At 36.2% G+C, this 27,617-nt stretch overlaps 1 protein-coding gene across 2 annotated transcripts in view; it reads left to right on the top strand.

Annotated features, from left to right (window-relative positions):
* pde7a (phosphodiesterase 7A) overlaps window positions 1-27,617 on the top strand; it is a 158,648-nt gene that overhangs the window by 102,753 nt on the left and 28,278 nt on the right. For both annotated transcript variants that reach the window (XM_039754582.1, XM_039754583.1), the window contains 3 exons: window positions 9,009-9,072; window positions 15,521-15,616; window positions 22,402-22,502. In XM_039754582.1, coding sequence (XP_039610516.1) covers window positions 9,009-9,072; window positions 15,521-15,616; window positions 22,402-22,502 — 261 coding nt within the window. The remainder of the gene's footprint in view (window positions 1-9,008; window positions 9,073-15,520; window positions 15,617-22,401; window positions 22,503-27,617) is intronic.

Genomic DNA, 27,617 nt, shown 5'->3' with positions numbered 1-27,617 from the left:
CAAATTATTAAACAAGTTCACTGCAAATGCATAAAATATTGTGGCCATGAATTCACTCTCTCTTTTGAGTGGCCTGAGCAGTATGTTACGGTGAGTCACACCTGAATATTGATGAGGTTTTTATTGTAGTAATGGGGTTACTAGTGGACAATGAAGATGATTCTGGTTCAAATTTTAGTTATTGTTAAAAAAAATAAAATAAATTATAATTGTCTGTTATCCTTTTCTTCTCAGTTCTCTGAATTCAACATAAATTTGATCCAACAAAACAAAAATACCTTAATGTTGTTCTTATAAAATATCTTCATACAGTATTTGTAATATACAGTAATACCTTAGTTACTGAACTTAGTAGGTAAGTTATGGGATTTTAATTATTTATAACAAATTTACTGCAGGTATTTTTTAGCATAGGAGGAATATGGATACATATTGTAACAGCACTTTTGGAAGGTTTCAGTGGGTATAGAGGGGTGCATACATTCTGCTGTCTCCCTTTCTGGATGCCTTACAGTTCCATTGCCATGTGTGACCCACAGCAGCTCCTTTTCATGTGGATCCACAAGCTTTCATCTGCATCGTTCACTGTCTATACATTCATGGTGCCGGGTCTGCCTTGTACCTCACTTGGGCTCTAAGGCCACCCCATCTGCCTTACTTTCCCAAACTCTTTAAGACAATCCAAACTAGGGTCCTTATTGATACTCATTGGTGGCCACTACCCAAAGTATCACTATTAAGCATCAGAGGAACTTCTCTAAAGTGTTTGTAGATACATTCTCTATATACACAATGAGCCTGCTATGTGTCATTTCTTTTCTCCCACTTCTGTTTCTATAATCTGAATTTTAGTTTTTAAAGGGTGTATTTTGCTTTCATGGCATACTTGGAACATTATTACTTTCTAAAAATATTAAAAGTACAGCATACATGAAATAACTAAGCACTCGTATATGATAACTTTCTGCAGCACACACAGTATCAATGAGGAACAATGACAATTGTATGTAAGGAAGTTTCCAGAATCCTTTGCTGATGTATCTCTATATGTATATATATATATATATTATAAAAATAAACACACACACAAAATATACTTTGCCTTCTTGGTTTGACTTTACCACCCTTATATGATATTTACTAATTTCATTTTGCTTTTTTTATTCTGAAACTGGTGTAATATTAAAATACACTACAGTAGTATAATATGTCAGGAACTAACGGTATGATCTGTCACAGCAGTTAATGCTTCATAAGTCTTAAGTGTCTTATAACTATGGTATGATTGTTGGTGAAAGTCATGGTAGGTTCCAGCATATACAAATGAACTGTTCTCTTGTGATTTTTACACAATTTCAGAAGAGTACAGACAATTATATTATAAACAAAAACATCCAGTAAGCATCAGTTCTGTGGGAGGAAACAGGTTATTAATTTAAGAGAGCAGAGTAGAGTGGTTAGACTCATTCAAGCTAACAGAAAGATCACAAATTCCCTTATTGCAGTTTCTTACAATAGTGGAGATTAGCATCTTTGAATACACAGAATGTTAGTCCTTGAAGCATTTGTGCTGCACTGGGAAAATGATCACCAAAACTGGACTGCTGAAGATTGGGGAAAAATGTCAAGTGGTCTCATTAATCTCAGTTTCTATTGTGGCATCCATTTTGCCTTGTCATCTGCCCAGGATGCTGCTGCTGGTGGTGGTGGTGGCGGCAGCAGCAGTGGCAATGGTAATGGTACATTGTATGAGATGCTTTTCTGCAGGCATTAAATTTTTTTAATTCAAATTGTCACATTATACTAAAGTAACTACAAGCATCCTCTTATGGTCACTGTCTGCCACTTTCTGCAGTACATACTTGTGGTAACAACATTTTATGAAACACTCATCATCTTAGGCTAGATTCACAAACATGATATATTAATAATGCAGACATTACTTTTTGACACGTAATTCATTCAAGGTTTTGCAGTAAACTGACTTTAAGACATCCAGACAATGGTGACCCCAGTTTTACTTTATAAGTTATTAAAAAAGGGTTAAAAGATAATATTGGTATTTTTCAAGTGAAAGTTATTTTTCCACAAGCAGGGCATAATTTAATTTGGAACATGAAATTGATTTTGTAATGAAGCTCAAGGAGCAGGGTTGTAAATGTGGAAATAAAATCCATAAAACTTAATGACTTTGATGTGGCAAAGTTTTCATTTAAAAAAAAGTGGGCAGACACATGACACAAGCATAAGTAAATTGGAAGCAAAAAATATACATATTCTTATACTATTTTTCTTGAGGTGAGGATACATTTCCAGTTTGCTTCTCTGCTCACTGTGGCCATTATAGATGGAGTTTTCCACAATTGTACGGCCAATCTCCAGTTGTCCTATATCTCGCCGTAGGTTCAGGCTGTATATTTTTCTCCCTTTTTCTGTTAATTTTTTTTTTTTATCATTGGTTATGTTTTACCATGGCTTATAAAAAATGAAGCTCTGCACAAAAGTGTGGCAAGTGTCTGATATATAGCGACAGAGCTTTGAACTTACATGATTAGAGTATGCCTCTACTGTCACACCATTGTTACTGTACATGATTTAAAAGATGCAACACATGCCTAATGAAATTATTATTTTTTTTTGTATTCACATCTTATTGTTTTTTTACCAATAACTTTGGTGTTAGAGGAAACAGTGACCCTGAAACTGAAAGGTTGCTGCAGAGGCAAATGAACAGTGGGGTAAAGTGCACAGCTGCTCTCCTTTTTAAAACTGCGTAATATCAAAAAACTTTTTGTGGTCTTTCCCAAATAACATACAGTAGATACTGTTTTACAGTCACTGCACAGTGTCACTTTTGGCTTAAATTTACATATTTCTACCCCAACCCTTTAACCTCCATTTCAAAATTCAAGTACATGCTAGCTATTTTTTTTTTTGTTTCTAAAAAAGGTCCTTCATTTGAAACAGTTTCATGTGACAAAAAAAATATACATACAGTGTGTGTATGTATATATATATATATATATATATATATATATATATATATATATATATATATATAGATATATATATATATATATATACACACACTGCTCACAAAAATTAAAGGAACACTTTAAAGAAACACATTAGATACATCAGATCTCAATATGAAGTTGGATATCTATACAAATAACGACAGGGCAATGTCTTAGGAACAAAAGGATGCCAAGTCTTTTAATGGAAATAAATGTTTTCTGCCTACAGAGGGCTCAATTGTGTAGACACCCTAAAATCAGAGTGAAATGAAGATGTGGCAGGCTAGTCCATTTTTTCAACAACTTAATTTCTGCTACTCAAAATGCTTTTCAGTATCTTGTGTGGCCCCCACGAGCTTGTATGCATGCTTGACAACGTCTGGGCATGCTCTTAATGAGACGACGGATGGTGTCTTGTGGCATTTCCTCCCAGATCTGTATGAGGGCATCCCTGAGCGGTTGTACAGTCTGAGGAGCAACCTGGCGGTGCCTAATGGACCGAAACATAATGTCCCACAGATGTTCTATTGGGTTTAAGTCAGGGGATCGTGAAGGCTGTTCAATTGTTTCAATTGCTTCATCCTCCAGGTACTGCCTGCATACTCTTGCCACATGAGGCCGGGCATTGTCGTGCATTAGGAGGAAACCAGGACCTACTGCACCAGCGTAGGGTCTGACAATGGGTCCAAGGATTTCATCCTGATACCTAATGGCAGTCAAGATGCCGTTGTCTAGCCTTTAGAGGTCTGTGAGTCGCTCCATGGTTATGCCTCGAAGATCATCACTGACCCACCACCAAACCAGTCATGCTAAACGATGTTACAGGCAGCATAATATTCTCCACGGCTTCTCCTGACCCTTTCACGTCTTTCACATATACTCAGGGTGAACCTGCTCTCATCTGTGAAAAGCACAGGATGCCAGTGGTGGACCTGCCAATTCTGGTATTCGATGGCAAATGCCAATTGAGCTCCCCGGTGCTGTGCAGTGAGCACAGGGCGCAGTAGACATTTGGGCCCTCAGGCAACCCTCATGAAGTCTGTTTCTGATTGTTTGGTCAGAGACATTCACACCAGTGGCCTGCTGGAGGTCATTTTGTAGGGCTCTGGCAGTGCTCATCCTGTTCCTCCTTGCCCAAAGGAGCAGATACTGGTCCTGCTGATGGGTTATGGACCTTCTATGGCCCTCTCCAGGGGCCTCATGTATAAACGGTGCGTACGCACAGAAATGTTGCGTAAGAACTTTTCCACGTTCAAATCGCGATGTATAAAACCTACACTTGGCGTAAAGCCACGCACTTTTCCATGGTACCTCATGTCTTGTCGTACGCAAGTTCTCCGCTCGGTTTTGCAAACTGGCGGCACCCAGCGTCAAAGCAATGCTACTATTCCTGAATGATTACTCATTATTTTCATGATGCGGCTTTATAAATTCACAGAAACTAACCGCATATTGTTTATTAGTGTAATGCATCTGATTGTAATTAACTCTTAACAATATAATGGTTCAGGGAACAGCCATAGTATTCCAAATACCATAACTGCTCTCACTTCTTCTTCTTCTTCTTCTTCTTTCAGCTCCTTCCGTTAGGAGTTGCCACAGCGGATCATCTTTTTCCATATTGCTCTCACTGCACGACTCGGAGTATTAATATCACTGTATCTGAGTGTGAATCACAGCAGCAGCTGATCGGAAAGAGAATTATCGGTATACAGTAATCCCTCCTCGATCGCGGGGGTTGCGTTCCAGACCCCCCCGCGATAGGTGAAAATCCGCGAAGTAGAAACCATATGTTTGTATGGTTATTTTTATATATTTTAAGCCCTTATAAACTCTCCCACACTGTTTATAAATATTCCCCGCAGAGTTATACAGCATAATCCCTTTGTATTCTCTTAGATATTAGGTAAGATTCATTGAAATTATGTATATAAACACACTGTTTATATACAGTAAAACCTAAATATTATTTTAAAGATATTGAGTGTCTCCGATATCACATGTTACAGCCATTACGATAGACATGCCACCAGCAATAAATACGTACAATGCAACAAAAATAGTATACAGTAAATGCGTGTGTACAGTGACACCAAACGTACATACATGTACTAAGTACTGTAAGTAGAAAATTAATTATGGTTACTCACCAACAATGACACGATGACTTGTCCGATAACAATGAGTTTTATTTTACTGCACAACAAAGGAGAGCGTTACAGTCCATAAAGGAGCCACTTCAGGCAATTGTGTAGCACTTCCGTTGTTCTTCTTCTGGCAGTCTTCAATCCAAATCCCTAAAGCAGATTCCATCCAGACTACTGCCTTATTACATCCACTTACAACTTGTTTTGCACCCTGGTTAAAAGGACACTGCGGCCGTAGATCTTATATTCCTTTCCTACTTTTTTAAATAAAAAGAATCATAGCCTTCAACAAATCCAAAACGCTTACCTTTTCGCAATCGTTAACATCTTCCGTTTGCGCTGGGCACGGCCCCTGAAGCAGTAGCAGATCGTTTTGGAGCAATAATGAAGGGCTTGACTATGCACAAAGATAAACACAAAAGAGCACAACTCTTTACACAGCGAAACACGTTGATGCTGAATGAGCGAGACGAGACTTCCTGGTTAACACTGAATTCAGCAAGCAGGAACTTAACTGCGTGCTCTGATTGGTTAGCTTCTCAGTCATCCGCAAATAGCGTCCCTTGTATGACATCAACTGGGCAAACCAACTGAGGAAGCATGTACAGGAAGTAAAAAGACACATTGTCCGCAGAACCTGCGAAGCAGCGAAAAATCTGCGTTATATATTTAGTTATGCTTTCATATAAAATCCGCGATAGAGCGAAACCGCGAAAGTCAAAGCGCGATATAGCGAGGGATTACTGTACAGCTTTAAGGACACGCTGTCTCAGCCACGGCAAAACGTTTTAAAGTCTTTCCTGTACCTCGCGGTTCAGAAACAGTTTAATCCCAAGAACTATAAATGCACTCAATCAATTGCTCCTTGTAGAACGGTTTGTACTTATAAGTACAATCACCCCACTGTAAACTTGCACTACAGTTATAATATCTCACAACCTGGGCTACTTTATAAAGCGCATATTTACATATGATGACGATATCATTTTTAAGGTGAAATGCAGCAAAATATGTTTGTTAAATTATACACATAAAACTTTAAATTCATTTAAATAATCTATATTCTTCACTGGGAGTGTCGTTAAGGATAGAATAATTAAACATGTACTACGAAGATATTTCAATGTTCTTTAAATGTTTTGAAGAATCGGCGCTAAGCTTACAGATGGCTTAACGTCTATTACAGAGCTGATTGTGTGGCAATCGGTTACTTGGGGAAAGAAAAGCAAGGACTGCAGTGACGGCTACGCCAATATATATTGCATATAAAACAGAAAGATAAAATAACAACACAGCTAAAAACGCAGCGACAAATTTCGACAATAAATTATTTCATCGAAGTGAAACCCATGTTTAATAACGTGCTTTAACTCCTATCATCATGAAAATGACATCACGTATACATCTCAGTATTTTAGTTATTCAGAGAGCTGTAATATCACGAATGTCATGGATTCTATGTCAAGTTGGAGGAAGAGAGTCGGTTTAAGAAGCAAGTAGTGATTCCCACACATAGGCACATAGAAGATCAAATACAAAACAAAGCATTTAACGTGCTACTTTAATTACGATGTGATCTGAGAAACTGGTTAATTAAACGATTTTAAGATGAAGTTTATGATGTTCTACTTTAATGACAAAATAAACTATGTGATTAAAGTGGAAATGTCGAGATTGAAGTTGACATTTCGTGCTTTTTCCCCACTGTGTGCCTTTTTTCTCTGTACCCTAATAAGCTTTCATATGACACTCAGACAGTGGGCTACAACTCGCTTTTCACGCGACTTTGATATGTGACTTCTTTTTATTTCCGGCACTGTGCGATTTTGTGAATGTGAGCTTTCAACTTTCTCCAACACGCTAAGTCACTCGATCAACTTCCTTTTGTTGATTATACTACGGTTTATTTGAAAAAATAGTATGCTTTTCCTTTGCCTCCACTTGGTTTTTGCTGAATTTCTTATATTTTCCCCCGTGCTTTTCCTATTGTCTTTTCACAGAAGGCTGCGCTTAAGGGCGATTTATATTGATTTGCATATTCAAATAGGCATAATTCTGGGAGGATTTGGGGCGTTACATAATGCGTGTGCACGAGCGTTAGTTTTCACGCTGATCGGGATTTATGTAGCGGAAGGACGTGGAAGTTGGAGTACGCACAGATTCCTGCATCTGGATTTTTCTGTGCGTAAGCACATTTCGGCTTTTGTGCTTACGCCATGTTATAGTGCGAGTTCTACGCACGGCGTATACATGAGGCCCCAGCTCTCCTAGAGTAACTGCTTGTCTCCTAGAATCTCCTCCATGCCCTTGAGACTGTGCAGGGAGACACAGCAAACCTTCTGGCAATGACACGTATTGATGTGCCATCCTGGAGAAGTTGGACTACCTGTGCAACCTCTGTAGGGTCCAGGTATCACCTCATGCTACCAGTAGTGACATTGCCTGTACCAAATGCAAAACTAGTGAAGAAACAGTCAGAAAAGATGAGGAGGGAAAAATGTCAGTGGCCTCCACCTGTTAAACCATTCCTGTTTTGGGGGTCATCTCATTGTTAATTTCATTAACACCACAGCAGCTGAAACTGATTAACAACCCCCTCTGCTACTTAACTGACCAGATTAATATCCCATAAGTTTCATTGACTTTATGCTATACTCTGATTAAAAAGTGTTCCTTTAATTCTTTTTGCAGTATATATATATATATATATATATATATATATATATATATATATATATATATATATATATATATATATGAAGAAAAATCTTTGAATTGAAGAAAGGGTGTGTTTATATTTTAATATAACAGAAATCAAAACTAACATGTACATTACAGTATATCTGAATGTTGAAAGGATATTGGAGCAGTCTGTTTCAGTTTTCCTGTGGCCTATGTCTAGCATAAGGTGTACTTTTGAGGTAAGTGTTTGCATGACATCAGTAAAAACCATAATCTATATTTCGGGTGGCTTGTCAGTTAAAGAATAATACAATGATTCATACTTCTGGTGGTTTACATACATTCTAAATGAAGAATTGTAAGCTTAAATTGCAGAATTACAACATATTTAGGTTTTATTTTACATGAAATTTTATCAGAATAATAGTTTGTTGCATTTTTCCTAAGACTATTCCACTTGTTTAACTCCCTGAATTAAGAAGAATTTGGAATTTGCCACTAGTACCGTAACAGTTCTCTGCATGTAATTTTATTTCAGAGGTTTTTTTATGTAAAATGTTATTACACGTTCTGTGTTTTAGCAATAGTTGGAAGGCATGTTAAGAAAAAAAAAAACTTTACAGCTTTTAAATTGTCAGTTGTTGCCTGATATTAGTGCTTTTAGGTTACAGAACAATGGATTTTAAAAATAAATATGAAGCTACATGTTTTACAAGATGAAGGGCCAGATATGAAGAAATGCAACTTTTTTTTTTTAAAGATTCATTTTGATACCTGGAATCTAAATGGTCTAGAGCAAACATTTTCATTTTGGCAGCAAGGTGGTGTTAAATAGTGCTAATGTTAACAAAATTTCTCAATCTGCTGTTTAAAACTGTACAGGCTATTAAAAAGAAAAAAACAACAAAAAAGAATGCACTTTTTACCTTGTTTCAGTTTGGCTTATTATCCAGCAAATTACATGCTTGCTTTTAAGTAACAATGACAAGTAGTTAAACTCTGTAGTATTTAAGCAGCAGTGGCAATAGGCAGAAAACCTGTTTAAAATATAGAAATATACTGTGTTATTGTATGTGAAAACATTAATATTACCCCAAATGTTAATTTTAAATTTGTAAATTTAAATTAATTGTATTAATCTGTGTTCTTTTTTTGTTTATAGTGTATGCTTGAAAAAGTTGGAAATTGGAATTTTGACATATTTCTTTTTGACAGACTAACAAACGGTAGGTTACACTGTTTTTCTTTTGAGTTAACATTGCACATGATGTTATTATGTGGTACCCTGTAATTCAGAGTCTAGTCTCATTTTGAGTTACTGATAATGTAGTTATAGATAAGGTTTTGATTCTCTTTTTGAGTTACTGATGATGTAGTTGTAGGTACAGTTTGTGATTCACTTTACAAAAACATCTAGACAAAATATTTATTATATTTTTAGTTTGATATGTCCAAAGAGTCAACTGCACACCATTACCCTTCAATTTAGTTCTACAGTTACGTGACCTCTTTAAGCTTAATACAAATGACGTCTTTAAGCTTATAACTGTATTTGTAAATATTTGTTTTTGTAAGCTTACTTGGCACTATCCAAAAAACAAAATATTTTACTAACATTACACTGGATATGACAAAACAATAGCTTTAATATATAGGAAGAAATGCATATGAACAAAATAAACACAGCGTGCTAATATGGGCTTTCCTTAACTTAGTACAATTTACCATTTTTCTGTCAGGATCGCCACATCCACCCTTATTTGGCAAACATTACTCATCTGATCTCTGTCTCTTTCTTTTCATAATTGACTGTCTTTCTCCCATCACAGAAATTAGACCTCTCTCTCACTTAGGTTTAGATCGTGTTAGAAATAAACAGCTGTCCAGTGATTCCTTTTCATAGTGTCAGTGATTGAAAAGGAATTATGGAGAGCATTAATTATATCTGTGATTACCAACATGTCAAAAATGTATAATGGGGTGGGTGTAACCAATTACTCCTTTCTTGTATGCCCTTTATTATTCATTGCAGGGCCCCAGTGGTCTCCATAACTGTAAAGAACATTTCTTTCACTTTAATGTTTGTGTGCTAGGATTCTTTAGGTCTTGAAAAATCAAATACTTGATTGGTATATGTAATGATCATACAGTGTGCAGAACAAAATCCATGGTACAGAGTTCCTGATTGTCTCAGAGTTTGTTTCTTCTAGTGAGTAGACTCCAAAGTATCAAGTTGTACAGAATAAGCTTACTGTTTGATGCTGGAACTGCCCTCAGGCCCAGATATCCAGGACTTATTTTACCTGACCTAAGAGATAGCAGTACAATTAGCCACTTGCAGCATTATATGTTTCAGATCATTTTATTAGGGCACACACTTTCCTTGCTTAACATCTTTTTTTTTTGCAATTTCACCTTTTCTCTTTTAAAAGTTACACCTCCATAATACAGTTTGTAGGCATTGCATTTTATATGTATTTTTCTCTTTATTTTGTTATAAATGGACAATTTCCTAAAAATGCTCAACTCTAACCTCCTTAGCGTTACATTTTTTTCTCAAAAAACATGTAAAAAGCGGCGAATTTTTTGGCTTGAAAAGTTACGTTTTTATTAAATCTCATCTTTCTACTGTGAAACATACAAAACACTAAAAATATGAAGTGTAGAAAGTATAATAATGATGCAAATAATAATATGAATAGCACACTGCACATGTGTAAGTGATTCAAGTGTCACTTTTAGTTTCACTGACCATTTCAGTTTCACTACCTGAAGATGGATTCACCTCACTGCTGATGACAGGCATTTCTTACGAGATGGCATTATAAGTCTGAGAGAGAACGCGTGTGCACCGTTGAGCAGGTAACGCTCGGGCCTGACACTTACGTAAGACACTCTTATACCTTTGTCCGAGTAACGCTTGACACCAACACTGTTGCCACTTTAGCCCGAGTAATCCTGGGACTTATGCTAGACGCGTTACCATTACCGAGTGACATTCGGGACTAATGCTTTTAGCACTGTTTTTACAGTCTATGTGACACTTGGATCTAATGCTAAGGAGGTTAAGTACCATGGAGTTTTAAAACTTTATTTATGGTGCCAAGCAGAGCTGTGTTGCTATGCAGCAGTATATTAATCAGCGAAAGCAATGCGAAGAATTGTCTGTTGTTATGGTTCTGCCTTTGTCCAGAAACTGCTTTATGAGCACGGTCTCAAAGTCTTTTTCCTGTGGGACAACAGGAATCTTTTCCTAAATAAGGAATGGCATTGCAGATGTACTTTGTCTCCAAATCTGCCGCAGTTCAAAACTTTATGCCAGATTTGTCAGGCTTAGTTGAGATGTATTGCAAGAAAGTACAATGGACCTTGGTTGGAAGCAGTTGTTCATCAACAGTAATATGTTGCCCTGGGTTGTAACTCAAAGCACAGTTCTCAACAAAACGTTGCCAGATGTCTGAGATCACAGCAAATCTGTGGTTTTTCACATGTTCTGCATGGGTGTCTTTGTTATCAAAGCACAAGTGCCACATGATAGTCTGGTAGCGGTCACAGGGCATTGTATATGCGATTGCCGGTACAACAAATAGTTCTGACCAGGCATCAAGCACAGCAGCAACTGTGATTATCGCTGCTCTTGTGAAAAGAATGGAGATAAACGCCATCAACTCAGAGAGGTAGAGGCAAATTCATTGTACCACCTGAACATGACTGAGACAAAACTGGATTAAAAAAAAAAACACACACTTTTACAAGTAGCAAAAATTTACAATGGGTGTTTTCAGACTCAAATCAAATGTATGTTTTTATTATATAATAGTAATAATAATAGCAGCTCACAAGTCAAAACAATAGGCAGCAGTTCTTACCTCTACCAGCCAAGCAGGCATGTTTAGGTTGTGTTTACTTATATTTGAGTTTCGGTTGTTACACTTTGACAGCAATATGTAAACTGAATAATTTATTTTTCCTCAGTTATATTCTTGAGTAAAAGCACACTTGTTTTGTTAAACTTTTTTGTGATATTGTTTATTTGATATTTGGACTTCAGTCTTCATACATTATACACTTCATATCAGCATTTTGTCAATTCTTATTATTACTATAACATGAAAAAAGTTTCTGTTTTAGTTGTGTTCAGCATTTCTTGTCTCACATGTCCTGTCGTCCTGCATTTACCCAAATCGTTGTAGACACGGGACACACAAGAAATGTATGTATTCCAAATAACAATATATTATTTACCCTATACAATTTCAGACACTTCACACCTAGATAAACAGACTTGAGCTCTGAGAATTTTGCATCTGACTTCAGCAGTGTCAGTAGGGGTGGGATCACAGACTGCTTGTGCTGATTGAGACATTTGCAAAACAAAGACGTTGATGAAAGAGGTGTGAAGGAATTTAAGGTTGCCTGGCATTACGACGTTTTTCGTAGGCTTCCGGGATTCTAATGTTAAAAACTCCATGGCCAACGTTCCTAAATACCTCCATGCTTCCACATGCATGTCTTCTGGACCAACAGCCTTTACATTCTTCATCCTCTTCATAGCTGTCCTTACTTCCTCCTAGCTAATCGGTTGCACTTCCTAGTTTACTATCTCCCCATCATCCAACCTTCTCTCTCTCTTATTCTCTTCATTCACTAGCCTCTCAAAGTACACTTTCCATCTGCTCAACACACTCTCCTCACTTGTGAGTACGTTTCCATCTTTATCTTTTATCACCCTAACCTGCTGCACATCTTTCCCAATTTGGTCCCTTTGTCTTGCCAATCAGTACAGGTCTTTTTCTTCCTCCTTAGTTTCCAGCTTCTCATACAACTCATATGCCTTTTCTTTAGCCTTCGCCACCTCTCTCTTAACATTATGTCTTATCTCCTTGTACTCCTATCCACTTTCTGAATCTCTCTGACTATTCCATTTCTTCTTCCCCAACCTCCTCCTCTGTATGCTCGCCTGTACTTCCCATTCCATCACCAGGTTTTCTTATCCTCTTTTCTCTGTTCAGATGTCACAACAAGCATGCTTCTAGCTGTCACCCTTACTACTTTTGCTTTAGTTGTCCAGATATCTGGTAACTCTTCACTGCCACCTACTGCCTGTCTTACCACCTTCCTGAACTCAACCTTACAATCTTCCTTTTTCAACTTCCACCAACTGATCTTTGGCTGTGTCCTCATTCTCCTCCTCTTCTTGATATCCAGCATTATCTTACAGACCACCATCCTGTGCTGCCTAATTACACTTTCCCCTGCCAACACTTTGCAATCTTCTTCAGACTGACCCTCCTGCATAGGATATAATCTACCTCTTTGCATCTTCCTTCACTCTTGTATGTCACCCTGTGTTCCTCCCTCTTCTTAAAATATGTGTTCACCACAGCCATGTCCATCCTTTTCACAAAATCTATTACCAGCTGACCACCTGCATTCCTCTCCTTGACACTATACCTACCCATTACCTCTTCATCTCCTCTGTTACCTTCACCAACATATCCAATGAAATCTGCTCCAAGCACCACTCTCTCTTCTTTGAGTACATTCTCTACTACTTCATCCCACTCACTCCAGAAATCTTCTTTCTTATCCATTGCGCACCCAACTTGTGGGGCATATGCACTAGCAACATTAATCATCCGACCTTCAGTTTCCAGTTTCATAATCATCACTTTTTCTGACGCTCTTTTCACCTCCAGAACTCTCTTGACATACTGTTCCTTCAGGATAACCCCTATCCCACTTCTCCTCCCATCCACACCATGGTAGTACAATTTGAACCCACCACAGATACACCTGGCCTTACTCCCCTACCATCTCGTCTCTTACGCGCACACATTATATCAGCCTTTTTCCTTGCCATCATACCACCTATCTCTCTCCTCTTACCAGTCATACTGCCAGCATTCAAAGTTTCTACCCTCACTTGTGCTTTCTTTACTTCTTTTCCCTCTTCCTCTGGACATGCCTTCCCCTTGTTGTTCTCCTTCTTCGGCCAACAGTAGCCTAATTTCTTCCAGCACCCTGTTGGCTAACAGTACTAGTGGCGGCCATTGTTAACTCGGACCTTGATCAATCCGGTATGTAAATCTGTATTGTTGTCCGCATATTGATCTGTCAGAATTTTACACCGGATGCCCTTCCTGATGTAACTCTCCGTATTTATCTGGGCTTGGGACCGGAGCGAAGAAACACACTGGTTTGTGCATCCCCAGTGGCTGGGTTTTACACATATAAAGTAATATATGAAAAGTGGCTTTTGTGCTCACTGCTGTTTTGAGTGAGCACAAAGGCAGTTTTTTACATAGTGAGTCATAGATTTGTATAATGCTAGAAGATTAAGTAGAACTGCTTTTAAATACTGAGATTGTAAATTGCACATCAACCCCTATTTTTATGCACTTCACAAACCACAATGTCATAAATAACTTCTCTGAAACATTTAATAGTACAATTCAAATTAACATGTTAAAATACAATCTAATGGTGTATGTGCAAGTAGAGATAAGCAAACTGGATGAGAGTATATTTAAATGTATGCAGTGATACATAGCATTAAAATTAGAGAAAATAGTTTCATGTAAATGCAGATTGCAGGTTAGAAAATTTGAACCATAATTTGGACAAATATACTAATTTGAACTTTAAAAATAAGCCTAGGGAATTATTTCCAGTGAGTTGGTGAGAGAACGCTAAAAAAGCTAGTACTGAAATATTCACAAGTCTTTAAGAAGACTGAGCTCAGGGGATCTTGGGTGTCTATTAGTTGGTATGAGGGGGAAAAAAAGATAATCCGCGTTGCTTAAATGGAAATCTTTTTAATTTGGTTGAAAGTTTTTTTTTCAAGCTCCACACACTGTACTCCATTAGAATATACAACACTATGCAATATATACTTACAGTATATGTAAATGTACTTGTATAATTTTTATCTTTTAAGGTTAAAGTTAAAAATAACACAGTTGCACAGTATGTTTTCATCATTTACATCCCAGCTTTCAGATGAAAGTTTGTCTTTTTGATCATTCTAAAGCATTTTCAACAACTTTAGATTTCTTTCTGTTACATTAACAAAAAAGCAGATTATAATACATCAATTGATTGTTTTAAATCTGTTTGATTTGAGAAAGACTTAATACTTAATATATATGTATACTTAATAAATACTCGAATAGTCAAAAATGTAATGAACAGTGCTTTACATGTGTGAACAGATAACAAATCACTTTTGTCTGACCTGACTTCTGTAATTAAATATATTTTTTTCTGGTTGAAACTGAAAAAAGCATATTTTAACTGGTTGAAAAATAATCATAAATGTGCATTAATATTGCCCAAAAAAACTGTTATTTCCAATTCATGTTATAAAATAGGTTGAAAAGAGATCTATTTATAAAAAAATTGTTAGAGGAGTCGGTCAAATACAAGGAAAAGGTTTAAGACCTTGACTACAGAAAAAGCAAACAAACCAGTGGGTTCTGCAAGACTGTTTCTTCCTAAATCTGATTCCGTTATATTAGAAAGAACATTTAATTAATCTGTATAATGTTTTTTTCTCACTTTCTCTTTTGTTGCATATGAAAATGTGTCCTTATATTAATCTGTTTAAAAAGATGAACTGTGTTTAAATACTAGTGGATAACACCTTTCTTTGTTTTTCTTTTCATCCCACAGGAAACAGTTTGGTCAGCTTGTCTTTTCATTTGTTCAGTTGCTTTGGACTTATAGAATTCTTCCATTTAGACATGGTAAAACTCCGTCGATTTTTAGGTAAATTTATTTTTTGGTAATGCTTTTTAAACTTTTCTTTTATTCCTTAAATTGTTTATACATTTTAGAACGTGGTAGGACTGCCTTCGTTAAATGTAACTTCAGTTTGTGTAAATCACTGCTTCATGTGTGTCCATGGAATTACAGTATGTATATTAAAATTAAGTATTTTTTTTTTTTTTTTTTAGCAGTTCTTTAAATGGACAAATGATCGAAATTTAACATCCATTTAGCACAACTGGATTTTAAACAAGTTCAGATTCATTTGTGTTGTGTTCATTTTATAAAGTTTGTTCTCCAACATATAAGCCATGCTCTTTCCAGGAACAATTACATCCAAACCGTATTGCTATTTAATAATAATAAAAGTCCTACTGAAGTAGTAATTTAAGAAACCTATAACCATATTTAGGATGTCAATATTTAGGTTTTGAAATCTGGTGAGAAAACTGATGATTTTTTAATATTGTAACAGCTCCCTCATTTGACACTATCTCCAATAAATATAGATCAGACCATCAAAATGCAAATAAATCAATGTATTTACCAAGTACAATTAATGGAGAGTTAAAAAGAAAGGAGACATAAAAAACAGCAAATATCTAGCAATACACCACTGAGCATAATTGCACTCTTACTGGGATCTTCCTCAAACACTGCAATCACCGGGAACACCTTATCTTTTTGACCCATTCCTTCATAGTCTCCTGCTCATGTTCCTTTTTCTTGGCCACCTTCTTCACATTATTGGACTTTAGTTTCATCCTTGATGTTTGTTAAATACTGTTATGGTTTATATTTTGCTGTGACGTTCACGTTTATGGCCATGTTCCTGCTGTACTTCTAGGCACTACTTTGTAAACATCTGGGAACCAGAACTTCTGGTTATACTGTCATTTTTGAGTTAAACAGGTACTTTTGTCCTTGTTCTCCATGCTGTCACCTATAGATAAAGAAGAATTCATTTATTTGGTCTGTTTTTGTTTATTGTGTTAAAAAAAAGAGTGGCATGTTGGGGGAGACCCTTATGTGGCTGCTTAACAAAGAGAGCCTCAGGTTTGTTTCTGAGTAAATGAATTTTTGGAATGTAGTTTGCATATTCCCACCTATTTTGCAAGTTTCTTGTAGTTTTCTGATGGTTTATTTGACTGGCATATAGGGCTAGGCTGTAAACCAAATTTTCAATTTGATTTGATATTTTAATAAAAAATCAATATGCAAAAGCCAATACCATGATGTTCAACACTTGTATTTGAATTTTCCACATCTACTTTTAAATGTTAAATCCGTCAAACCTGCAACAGTTTTTTTTAAGCATGACCGTGTCGATTCCACCCATGTTCCCTGGCAGTGATAATTGCGAATAAAAGGGAGCAAGGATCAGAAGAGGAAGAGTTTTGGGTTTGGTTTTATATGAGTTGTCAGTTCATGCAGTTTAAAATCTAAAAATAAAATTCCTTACAACATAAAAAGCCCATCCAGGTATGTACAGCACCTGCAATTTGTCCTCCTGCATCTCCAGCAAAATGCATCCTTCTAAGGAAAGTTCCATAAAGTGTTTGCTGTTCCATTGTTTACTATGTGAGTAGAGAGTATGGGAAATTGAGATAATACTACAGTGGTTTCCCATATTGCAAAACACATTTTCTCCAACTTGCACTCTAAAAACAATCAATATGTCCGTATCAAATAAATACGCTAATCAGTATTTTTGCAGTGTAAACCTACATCCTTTCATTTCATGTGACCTGTGCTCTTATACTGAAATACTACATAACAGGAATAAAAACTGCAGCCTTCATATATTTTTTTTTTTTTTAGAATTTAAGATTATTGGAAGTCAAATATACAACTATTTTACTTTGTGAACAGGTGCTTGTAATAGGAAAATAAAATACAAATTAATTAAATTAGCTCAGTGTATTTTTTAATGCCAGATTTTAACAGGGAGATGTTATTTCATGGTTTACTTAGATGGAAAATAAAAGTAAAGCTGTAATTACCATAGCTGATGATGCCCCGTGTCCATCAAAATATCACTGCCCTCTTCAGAATTTCAAGCACCCCATACAGATTCTTACCAGGTGATGGCTGTGTAAAGTACCTTTGTATATCATAGAGAAAATAAGGATTCAAGAAGCTGTTAAGAACACTGGATGCAAAATATGTGTTGCCTGGCTGAACAAATAGTACTTATGCTGGTGAACATAATAAAGTAAATACCCCTACACATCATATGGATTGGTAGAGATCAGAAAAAGCAAGTATATGCAAATGCATAATCTCAAACAATTACAAAAATGTAAATCATAGAGCAGTATAATATACACATTTACATGTGCTATGATTAGTTATTAACATGAAAATGAAGGAAGAGCTTCGTCTTTCCTTATATAACACTTAAACACAGAGAAAGAGAGAGCTTGAGCGAACATTGTTTACTGACTGGGAGACACAGATACCAGCAAAGCCCTCAGTACATACAATAGAAGTTCAAAAATAGGTAGAGAAGATGTAAAACAATAACTGGTTGAGAAAAACATTTTTTCAGATGTTTCTTTGAGTTGTGGCTACTCCATTTTGAAGAGGAAAAACTGTTTCTTTCACTAATATGACAGATAATTATTGTGAGACAGTATACAGTCAAACTCCTACCTATGGCTCCGTGCTGGCTAGCCATTTGGCCGCATGTGAAATCGGTCATATGTCAGTCACATATGTACATATGTGAAGGACATTGCAACTTAGGCCCTGTGGGTCTGGTGTAGGTCACTGGTATGCATACTTTAACTTCTAGTACAGAGTAGCACAAACCGATCTTCAAGTCTTGCATCCACATGCCACATGCGATTTCTCAACCGCTGTTGTAAGTAGCCATTGTTGTTTCGCAAGTAGGTCATGGTGGGTTGCCTTTGCCAGTGTTTCTCAACCACTGGGTCGTGACCCACATTGCCATCCATATGCTGCCGGTTGTTGTCGTTGGTTCACTGGTGGGCCATGAGGGGGTTACTGTGGGTTGCCTAAGGGATCAGCAGTGCTGGGCAGTATGTTTTCCCCTTTTCTATGTGAGCCTGTATCACTAAAGAGGGGACCCCCAATCTTGCTTGTGTCACCAAGGAGGCAGTTTGAAATTATGCTAGTGGGTAGTTAATGAACTTAAAAAGGCAAAACTGGGTCATGGGAGTTGGGACCATAAAGGATGAGAAACAATGGTATGAGGGATGGTGGTGTGGTCTGTATTCATTAGCCTCAAGGAGCTGTGCCAATCAAAACCTCAAAGGGCATTTCAACAGTCAGAAAACATATGAGACCTTATGAAGAAGTAATGATGATAATGAAAGATTTATTGCTGTGTCTGGTTTTGGCAATTTCTGGAAAATTATTACCCAGTTGTTATCGGTCGGCCATAAATCGTTTCATGACTGTGCTAGGTTTTATACCTTGTATAAAAAGTGTTTTTCTAAATGTTGATAGTGCTGATCTTTAATCTTTAAAGCGTTTTGAGAATGTATCAAGAAATAGTGAATATTGCATTTGGATCAAAATAACAGCAATATCGATTTAAGTCCATATTGCTAAGTCCTACTGCCATCTCCAAATTTCTCATTATGCCTTTGTACATCTCTGCTACTGAGTTGTGTTGTAAGTAGTAGTAGTATTGGATCGGCAATAAAATTTTGACTTCAGTATCGATACCATTTTTCACTACTACTTTCACCACTACTGTTTACTTTTGATTATAAAATTCCCAAAATACAGGTAGTGTACCATTTAAAAAATTTTTTTTTCAATAACTTTTCAAGTACCGGTATACCATGAAACCCTAAGAGGAGGAGGAGTCCTATAATCCACCTGTTCCTCTCTCATGCACCAGAGTGGAGATTTTAATACAGTACTCTTCCATAACGTACAATTCTGTTCTCAAATTTATTTTGATTTTTTTTTCTTCTGAGTGCCCTGTAAACAGATGGGTGGTACTGAAAATGAATAATAATAATAATAAGCTATGCTATGAGCTGTCATTTGAGACAAAATTTAGCTGATTTTTAAAGTTTGGTAAGGACAAAGTGACTAAGCTCTATCCTGATATGTGAAAAAGTTGAATTTTTCGTATCTGCTTCATGCCTCCTCTTTTAATTGCTTATAGTACAATTGAGAACTGAGAAATACCACCAGTATTTTCTCATCTTACTAGATGTCACATCTCTTTTAATTGGCAGCATTGTGTTAGAGTGTTAGGAAGGATACCAGGAGGTGCTATGGCATATCTGTTGTAAGAATGTCCTGACACTATTGAATCCATGGGCATAGTACAGAAAGGGTTGCCAGAAGAAAATATTTATGATTATGAGATGTCTTCGTTGTCACTGTGGAGGAGGAAGATGGCCCTGGAGAGCGTATAGGGATAAGTGTCATTTATTTTGAAGATCAGATAGTCTGGTGGCTGTTTAAGAGTCTAACAATTTCATATACTGGTTTATTTTTGCTTAGAGATGCTTGTTTTTTTTTGGCACTGACAAAAGATCTCCAGGCCTCCAAAAGTTGTTTCTGACTCTTGAGTGTTCCTGAACGTTTCACCAGAAGTGGCTACTATATAGAGGTTTAAAGCCGTTTAATAGCCAGGGGCTTGTAGTCTTAAGGCAGGTAAGAGCAAGTGCTTGCCAGGCTGAAGGCTGACATACCATGCTAGTAATGGTGAACTACAAAAGAGAACCACCTAGTGTGACAGATACAGTTACAGGGCCTACAGTGGTGTGAAAAACTATTTGCCCCCTTCCTGATTTCTTATTCTTTTGCATGTTTGTCACACAAAATGTTTCTGATCATCAAACACATTTAACCATTAGTCAAATATAACACAAGTAAACACAAAATGCAGTTTTAAATGATGGTTTTTATTATTTAGGGAGAAAAAAAAATCCAAACCTACATGGCCCTGTGTGAAAAAGTAATTGTCCCTTGAACCTAATAACTGGTTGGGCCACCCTTAGCAGCAATAACTGCAATCAAGCGTTTGCGATAACTTGCAATGAGTCTTTTACAGCGCTCTGGAGGAATTTTGGCCCACTCATCTTTGCAGAATTGTTGTAATTCAGCTTTATTTGAGGGTTTTCTAGCATGAACCGCCTTTTTAAGGTCATGCCATAGCATCTCAATTGGATTCAGGTCAGGACTTTGACTAGGCCACTCCAAAGTCTTCATTTTGTTTTTCTTCAGCCATTCAGAGGTGGATTTGCTGGTGTGTTTTGGGTCATTGTCCTGTTGCAGCACCCAAGATCACTTCAGCTTGAGTTGACAAACAGATGGCCGGACATTCTTCTTCAGGATTTTTTGGTAGACAGTAGAATTCATGGTTTCATCTATCACAGCAAGCCTACCAGGTCCTGAAGCAGCAAAACAACCCCAGACCATCACACAACCACCACCATATTTTACTGTTGGTATGATGTTCTTTTTCTGAAATGCTGTGTTCCTTTTATGCCAGGTGTAACGGGACATTTGCCTCCCAAAAGTTCAACTTTTGTCTCATCAGTCCACAAGGTATTTTCCCAAAAGTCTTGGCAATCATTGAGATGTTTCTTAGCAAAATTGAGACGAGCCCTAATGTTCTTTTGCTTAACAGTGGGTTTGCGTCTTGGAAATCTGCCATGCAGGCCGTTTTGCCCAGTCTCTTTCTTATGGTGGAGTCGTGAACACTGACCTTAATTGAGGCAAGTGAGGCCTGCAGTTCTTTAGACGTTGTCCTGAGGTCTTTTGTGACCTCTCGGATGAGTCGTCTCTGCGCTCTTGGAGTAATTTTGGTCGGCCGGCCACTCCTGGGAAGGTTCACCACTGTTCCATGTTTTTGCCATTTGTGGATAATGGCTCTCACTGTGGTTCACTGGAGTCCTAAAGCTTTAGAAATGGCTTTATAACCTTTACCAGACTGATAGATCTCAATTACTTCTGTTCTCATTTGTTCCTGAATTTCTTTGGATCTTGGCATGATGTCCAGCTTTTGAGGTGCTTTTGGTCTACTTCTCTGTTTCAGGCAGCTCCTATTTAAGTGATTTCTTGATTGAAACAGGTGTGGCAGTAATCAGGCCTGGGGGTGGCTACGGAAATTGAACTCAGGTGTGATACACCACAGTTAGGTTATTTTTTAACAAGGGGGCAATTACTTTTTCACACAGGGCCATGTAGGTTTGGATTTATTTTCTCCCTAAATAATAAAAACCATCATTTAAAAACTGCATTTTGTGTTTACTTGTGTTATATTTGACTAATGATTAAATGTGTTTGATGATCAGAAACATTTTGTGTGACAAACATGCAAAAGAATAAGAAATCAGGAAGGGGGCAAATAGTTTTTCACACCACTGTATATAGGAATAGTTTTATTGTCCTCCTTGTTTAAGTCTTTCCTGCTTTAACTAAGTTTACCTCTGCCTTGTGGTACATTTGGATTATTAAGCATGTTTTCTTTTAATACTGTATCTGTTATGGCATCATTTTGAATTTATGGACCACTACCAGAACACGCCCATCCAAAGTGTGTTGGTGTTATTTTTTTCTTAATTACTCTGATCTGTCTGGTGTGATCCTGAGTTAACCTCTTTTTAAATATTTCTGATGGTACTTAGTTACTCACTGTGTACTTGCATCATTTGGTTTCTTAGAATAAATTGATTTAAAAAAAAATGGAATATTCTATATAAGCTACTGGTACATTTTTGCCAATTAATAAATACTAATGTATTATCTTTTTCTCTTTCATTTCTGCTCTCCCCACTACTGAACACAAGTCATGGTCCAAGAAGACTACCACAATCAAAATCCTTACCACAATGCAGTACATGCTGCTGATGTGACTCAGGCCATGCACTGTTATTTAAAGGAGTCCAAGGTAAAAAGTAGTATTAAAAATAATAAAAAAAAAATGTTGGCTTTTGTATTTAAATTGTAAGTAAATATATGATATGTTGAACTTGAACTACATGTAATGTTTTGTTGTCAGAATTATTATTCTTTCTCCAGCTTTTTGGCTTATTTGTAACATTTTTTCTTATCTCTTGGTTACACACATTGAGCTTACAACTTCAAACCATTTTCTAATATTTATAATAAATGTCTTATAATTAATTCTTGCTAAATTCATGCTATCTTCTTTCCTGAGGTTCATACCTCTAAGCTTACTTTCTAAGAGCTAACCTTTCGAAAGCCTTTAACGGAAGTATGTTGCAGAAAACTATTAACTCCTTCCTTGATATATTTAAATGTTTAGTATGAATCTTGTTACATTTTTATCATTTTCATTAATTTATTAGTGTGACTTTTACTTCATTATTTCATATGTGACACATTTGGCAGCCATTACTTTACATTCCTGCAAACGTGTGTAATGTTCTAATACAAAATCAAGCAAAATTGTTTGTTTCCTACTGAAGATGTAAAATGAACCAATTATTACTGTAGATATAACAGTTTGATGTAGTTTGAAAGGAAGTGGTTGCACATAAATACTGGATATTCTAGCTTTTCTTTTGTTTTTACATCTTGCATTTCATCTGTCTGTTGAAATGATACGCTCTTTAGTGAAATAAATGTAACTAAACAGCACCTATTCATTTTTTTCTTTTCTACACTGGTTTACTACTGAATAGTGGCTTGGAAAGATTAAAGTTCATTTAAATTCTACCACAATGTAATTGTCAGGGTAGCTAACATTTTAGGATAACACAAACACTGCACAGTAAACCTTTTAAAGTGTTTTGATGATCTTTTTATCATATTCAGGATTAGTGAGAAATAGTTGACAGGGTTGGACATGTTGAAGGCTTTTTCTAGTTAATTAACTTCGTGGAATGGTGCTGAATTTCAGTATGGTTATTTAGCCATTTAGATTTAGGTGTTAAGTTGTTTATAACAATCTTTTTAAAAGATACATCAAAATGAAAATAAAGCAGAAACAACTAGTCACCTTTCAGAGAGTCGCCTCCTTTGCGTTATGGCCCTTGTCGCGAATGTAGAGGTGTAGAAAGTGTAGCGGTGGCTAATAGGTTTTTGTGGCCGTTGCCCCCTTTTAGCAATAGTCCTATCCTCTCTGGAACCTAGTTGAGCTCCTATCACCTGCTCACTGTCAGGTTGCTCCTTGTTAAATGTTTGTGTTAAAAACAGTTATTGTGTTAAAAACAGTAATTATCATTTTACAGTAATTTCTAAATATAAAGTTGAAATAAAGTTTAAAAAGAGTTGGAAAAGTTGAAATGAAAGTACTTCCATTTGTAAGAAGTAAAGAATAATTCCTTTGATAAACAGTGCGCACCACCAGGCAGAATTAGTCAAATGCAAGCATTATGACAAAAATCTTTAAAATACAAAAAAAAAAAACAGTTTAGAACATTATACTTTAAGTTGTTCAGGCTTTGAAAGTTAATTTCCATGATGTCTGTAAAAGAAGAACATCTTTAGTTGAACAGATCAAGATACAAGTAAATTATACTGTACATTAATGGTTGCAAGTGGAAAATGGGAGTATGCACGTAAATATTTTGATTAGTAGTTTTACAGATCTTTTTTTTTGGTAATATGCCGTTCTACTCCAGTTTGTTAAGTGTTAGATTTTGTAGGTAGTAGTTATTCAGTTGAGCTTCTGATCTTTGGTTTTACGTGGGTAAGATTAATTATTTTAGTGACCTAGAGATACTGACAGTTATTTTTTTTAAGATAAAGGAAAGAATTAAAACTCTTAAGGCTGGAATATTTATTTTTTTATTTAGGTGCTTAGGAATTTTAATTTTGAGTACAGGTCTGCTTAGAACTGAGATTACAAATTTGTTGAGTGTTTTGCTGTATTAAATGTTATTCAAATAAAAAGCATATCTGAAGATGTTTTAATTTATTGATTGTTCTGTCTCTTAATATTAAATGTCACCAAGCATATACAAAACTAGGGCACAAAGTATATTTCTTCCTCTACCATGCAAGTTTTTGAACAGTGGATATATCTTAATAATGTCTGTTCTTAAATAACCACACCATAATAAAATTCAAAATATTTCAGTCAAGAAGTGAGATAAATTAATTGCATCTTTTCCAATGTGACCTATCGTTTTGTGATTTTCAGGGTTTTTCATTGCACATTTCATAAAGTTTTTAGTTGCTCTACTCCGTATATTCCCAAAAAATATGTAAATGCGTTTACACATTTAACCTTTGGGAAAGTAGTATATTTGTCTTGTGCATTAGCCAAAAATATTTTTTATACTGTATATATTTTTGCTATTTTCTAATATTCGCCATTATATGCCATAACAATTTCTTTCTTGTGATTTGAGATTGATCCAAATCAGCACAATTTTTTTTAATAAACCATGATAAAGGCAAGTACACTTTAATTCCTTTACCATAGGAAAAACATTGAAACTTTATTATGGTACCATTTATTTTTAGGAAGATTCAGGTATATCTTGCTGTAACTTGAACATATTTCAATTTAAGACTCTCTATTTACAGTTGTACTTGAAAGTTTGTGAACCCTTTAGAATTTTCTATATTTCTGCATAAATATGACCTAAAACATCATCAGAGTTTCACTCAAGTCCTAAAAAGTAGGTAAAGAGAAACCAGTTAAACAAATGAGACAAAAATACTATACTTGGTCATTTATTTATTAAGGAAAATGATTGAATGTTACATATTTGTGAGTGGCAAAAGTATTTGAGCCTTTGCTTTCAGTATCTGGTGTAACCCCCCTTTTGCAGCAATAACTGCAACCAAATGTTTCTGGTAACTTTAGATCATTCCTGCACACACTGGCTTGGAGGAATTTTAGCAAATTTCTTCCGTACAGAACAGCTTCAACTCTGGGAGGTTGATGGGTTTCCTCACATTAACTGCTCGCTTCGGGTCCTTCTACAACATTTTGATTGGATTAAGGTCAGGACTTTGACTTGGCCATTCCAAAACATTAACTCTTCTTTAACTATTCCTTGGTAGAACGACTTGTGTGGTTAGGGTCGTTGTCATGCTGCATGACCCACATTGTCTTGAGATTCAGTTCATGGACAGATGTCCTGACATTTTCCTTTAGAATTCTCTGATATAATTCAGAATTCATTGTTCCATCAAAGAAGGCAAGCCATCCTGGCCCAGATGCAGCAAAACAGGCCCAAACCATGATACTACCACCACCATGTTTTACAGATGGGATAAGGTTATTATGCTGGAATGCAAAAAGTTCTATTTTGATCTCATCCGTCCACGAAACATTCTTCCAATAGCATTCTGGTTTGTCCATGTGATCTTTAGCAAACTGCAGACGAGCAGTAATGTTTTTTTTGGAGAGCAGTGGCTTTCTCCTTGCAACCCTGCCATGCACACCATTGTTGTTCAATGTTCTCCTGATGGTGGACTCATGAACATGAACATTAGCCAATGTGAGAGAGGCCTTCAGTTGCTTAGAAGTTACCCTGGGGTCCTTTGTGATCTTGCCAACTGTTACACGCCTTGGTCTTGGAGTGATCTTTGTTGGTCGACCACTCCTGGGGAGGGTAACAATGGTCTTGAATTTCCTCCATTTGTACACAATCTGTCTGACTGTGGATTGGTGCAGTCCAAACTCTTTAGAGATGGTTTTGTAACCATCCTGATGAGCATCAACAACTCTTTTTCTGAGGTCCTCAGAAATCTCCTTTGTTCCTGTCATGATGCACTTCCACAAATATGTGTTATGAAGAGCAGACTTTGATAGATCCCTGTTCTTTAAATAACACAGGGTGTTCACTCACACCTGGTTGTCATCTCATCCCATTGATTGAAAACACCTGACTCTAATTTCACCTTCAAACTAACTGCCAATCCTAGAGGTTCACATACTTTTGCTACTCACAAATATGTAATATTCGATCATTTTTCTCAATAAATAAATGACCAAGTATAATATTTTTGTCTCATTTGTTAAACTGGTTTCTCTTTATGTACTTTTAGGACTTGAGTGAAAATCTGATGATGTTTTAGGTCATATTTATGCAGAAATATAGAAAATTCTAAAGGGTTCACAAACATTCAGGCACAACTGTATATTTTAATATGTAATACATGCAAAACACGGCAGCTTGTTACAACTGGCATCAATCATTGCATTCAAATTGCTATTGGGTTTCAGTGTTTGTTAGTCCCACATTTAACGTCATCAGTTATGAACAGATTTAAATACTGTAACAGATATCTGTATCCAGTACATTAATTTTGGTCACTGTAGAGTTAGGGAATGGCAGAAATTCTTACTCACACAGCATAGATTCAGAAGTAGTATCATAATCCTACAGCTTGTGCATTATTGTCACCTTTGTGTGCTTTGCATGCTTCGGTATCGCCAGAAATATAACAAATATAATTTGTCTCACTGCCACTATCAGACAGTAATTGCTTTGTAGTCCCTATGTCTGCAAATGCTTTTCAAATAGCCACCTAACAAGTGATCGAGTAAAGCAGCTGCTGTTCATGCTGTGACAAATAAACTTGGTTATGATGAAGTTTGCTGTGCCTTCATATTAATATTAAGTTAATTTTGTATGAGTGATTAGCTGTGCGTGGGGATGACAATAAAAAGGGGTTGTTGAGGTTCTTAAGAAACAGCAGACAAAATAGGAACACATATCAACCTAGAAAAAGAAAATTGTGGTGTTGGTTGCTAAAGATGACTAAATTCTTCTCTCACATTATACTTTTATGTTACATTTGTGACTATTTTAGTCACAATCTGAAGCTCTGTATAAACAAGCCTGACATTTTTTGTTAAATTTAATACCCCATCATTATATTGTTAATGTTGGACATAGATGTTCATAAAATATTATGTAATCCAGTTCCAGGATAGCTTTCTTTTTTTTCCTCATAATTGCAGTTCTAGAAATGGCCTCTGTGGCCAAAAATCCATATCACAGCATAATTAAAAGTTAGGGTTTTTTTAAGATATAATAAAAGTAGTAATTAATTATGCACACAGGCATGCTTTATA

This window comes from Polypterus senegalus, chromosome 5, assembly GCF_016835505.1.
Source record: "Polypterus senegalus isolate Bchr_013 chromosome 5, ASM1683550v1, whole genome shotgun sequence".
In the NCBI taxonomy this organism is placed as follows: domain Eukaryota; kingdom Metazoa; phylum Chordata; class Cladistia; order Polypteriformes; family Polypteridae; genus Polypterus; species Polypterus senegalus.
The sequence above is the reverse complement of the archived record's forward strand: the minus strand, read 5'-3'. Positions and strand labels throughout refer to the sequence as shown.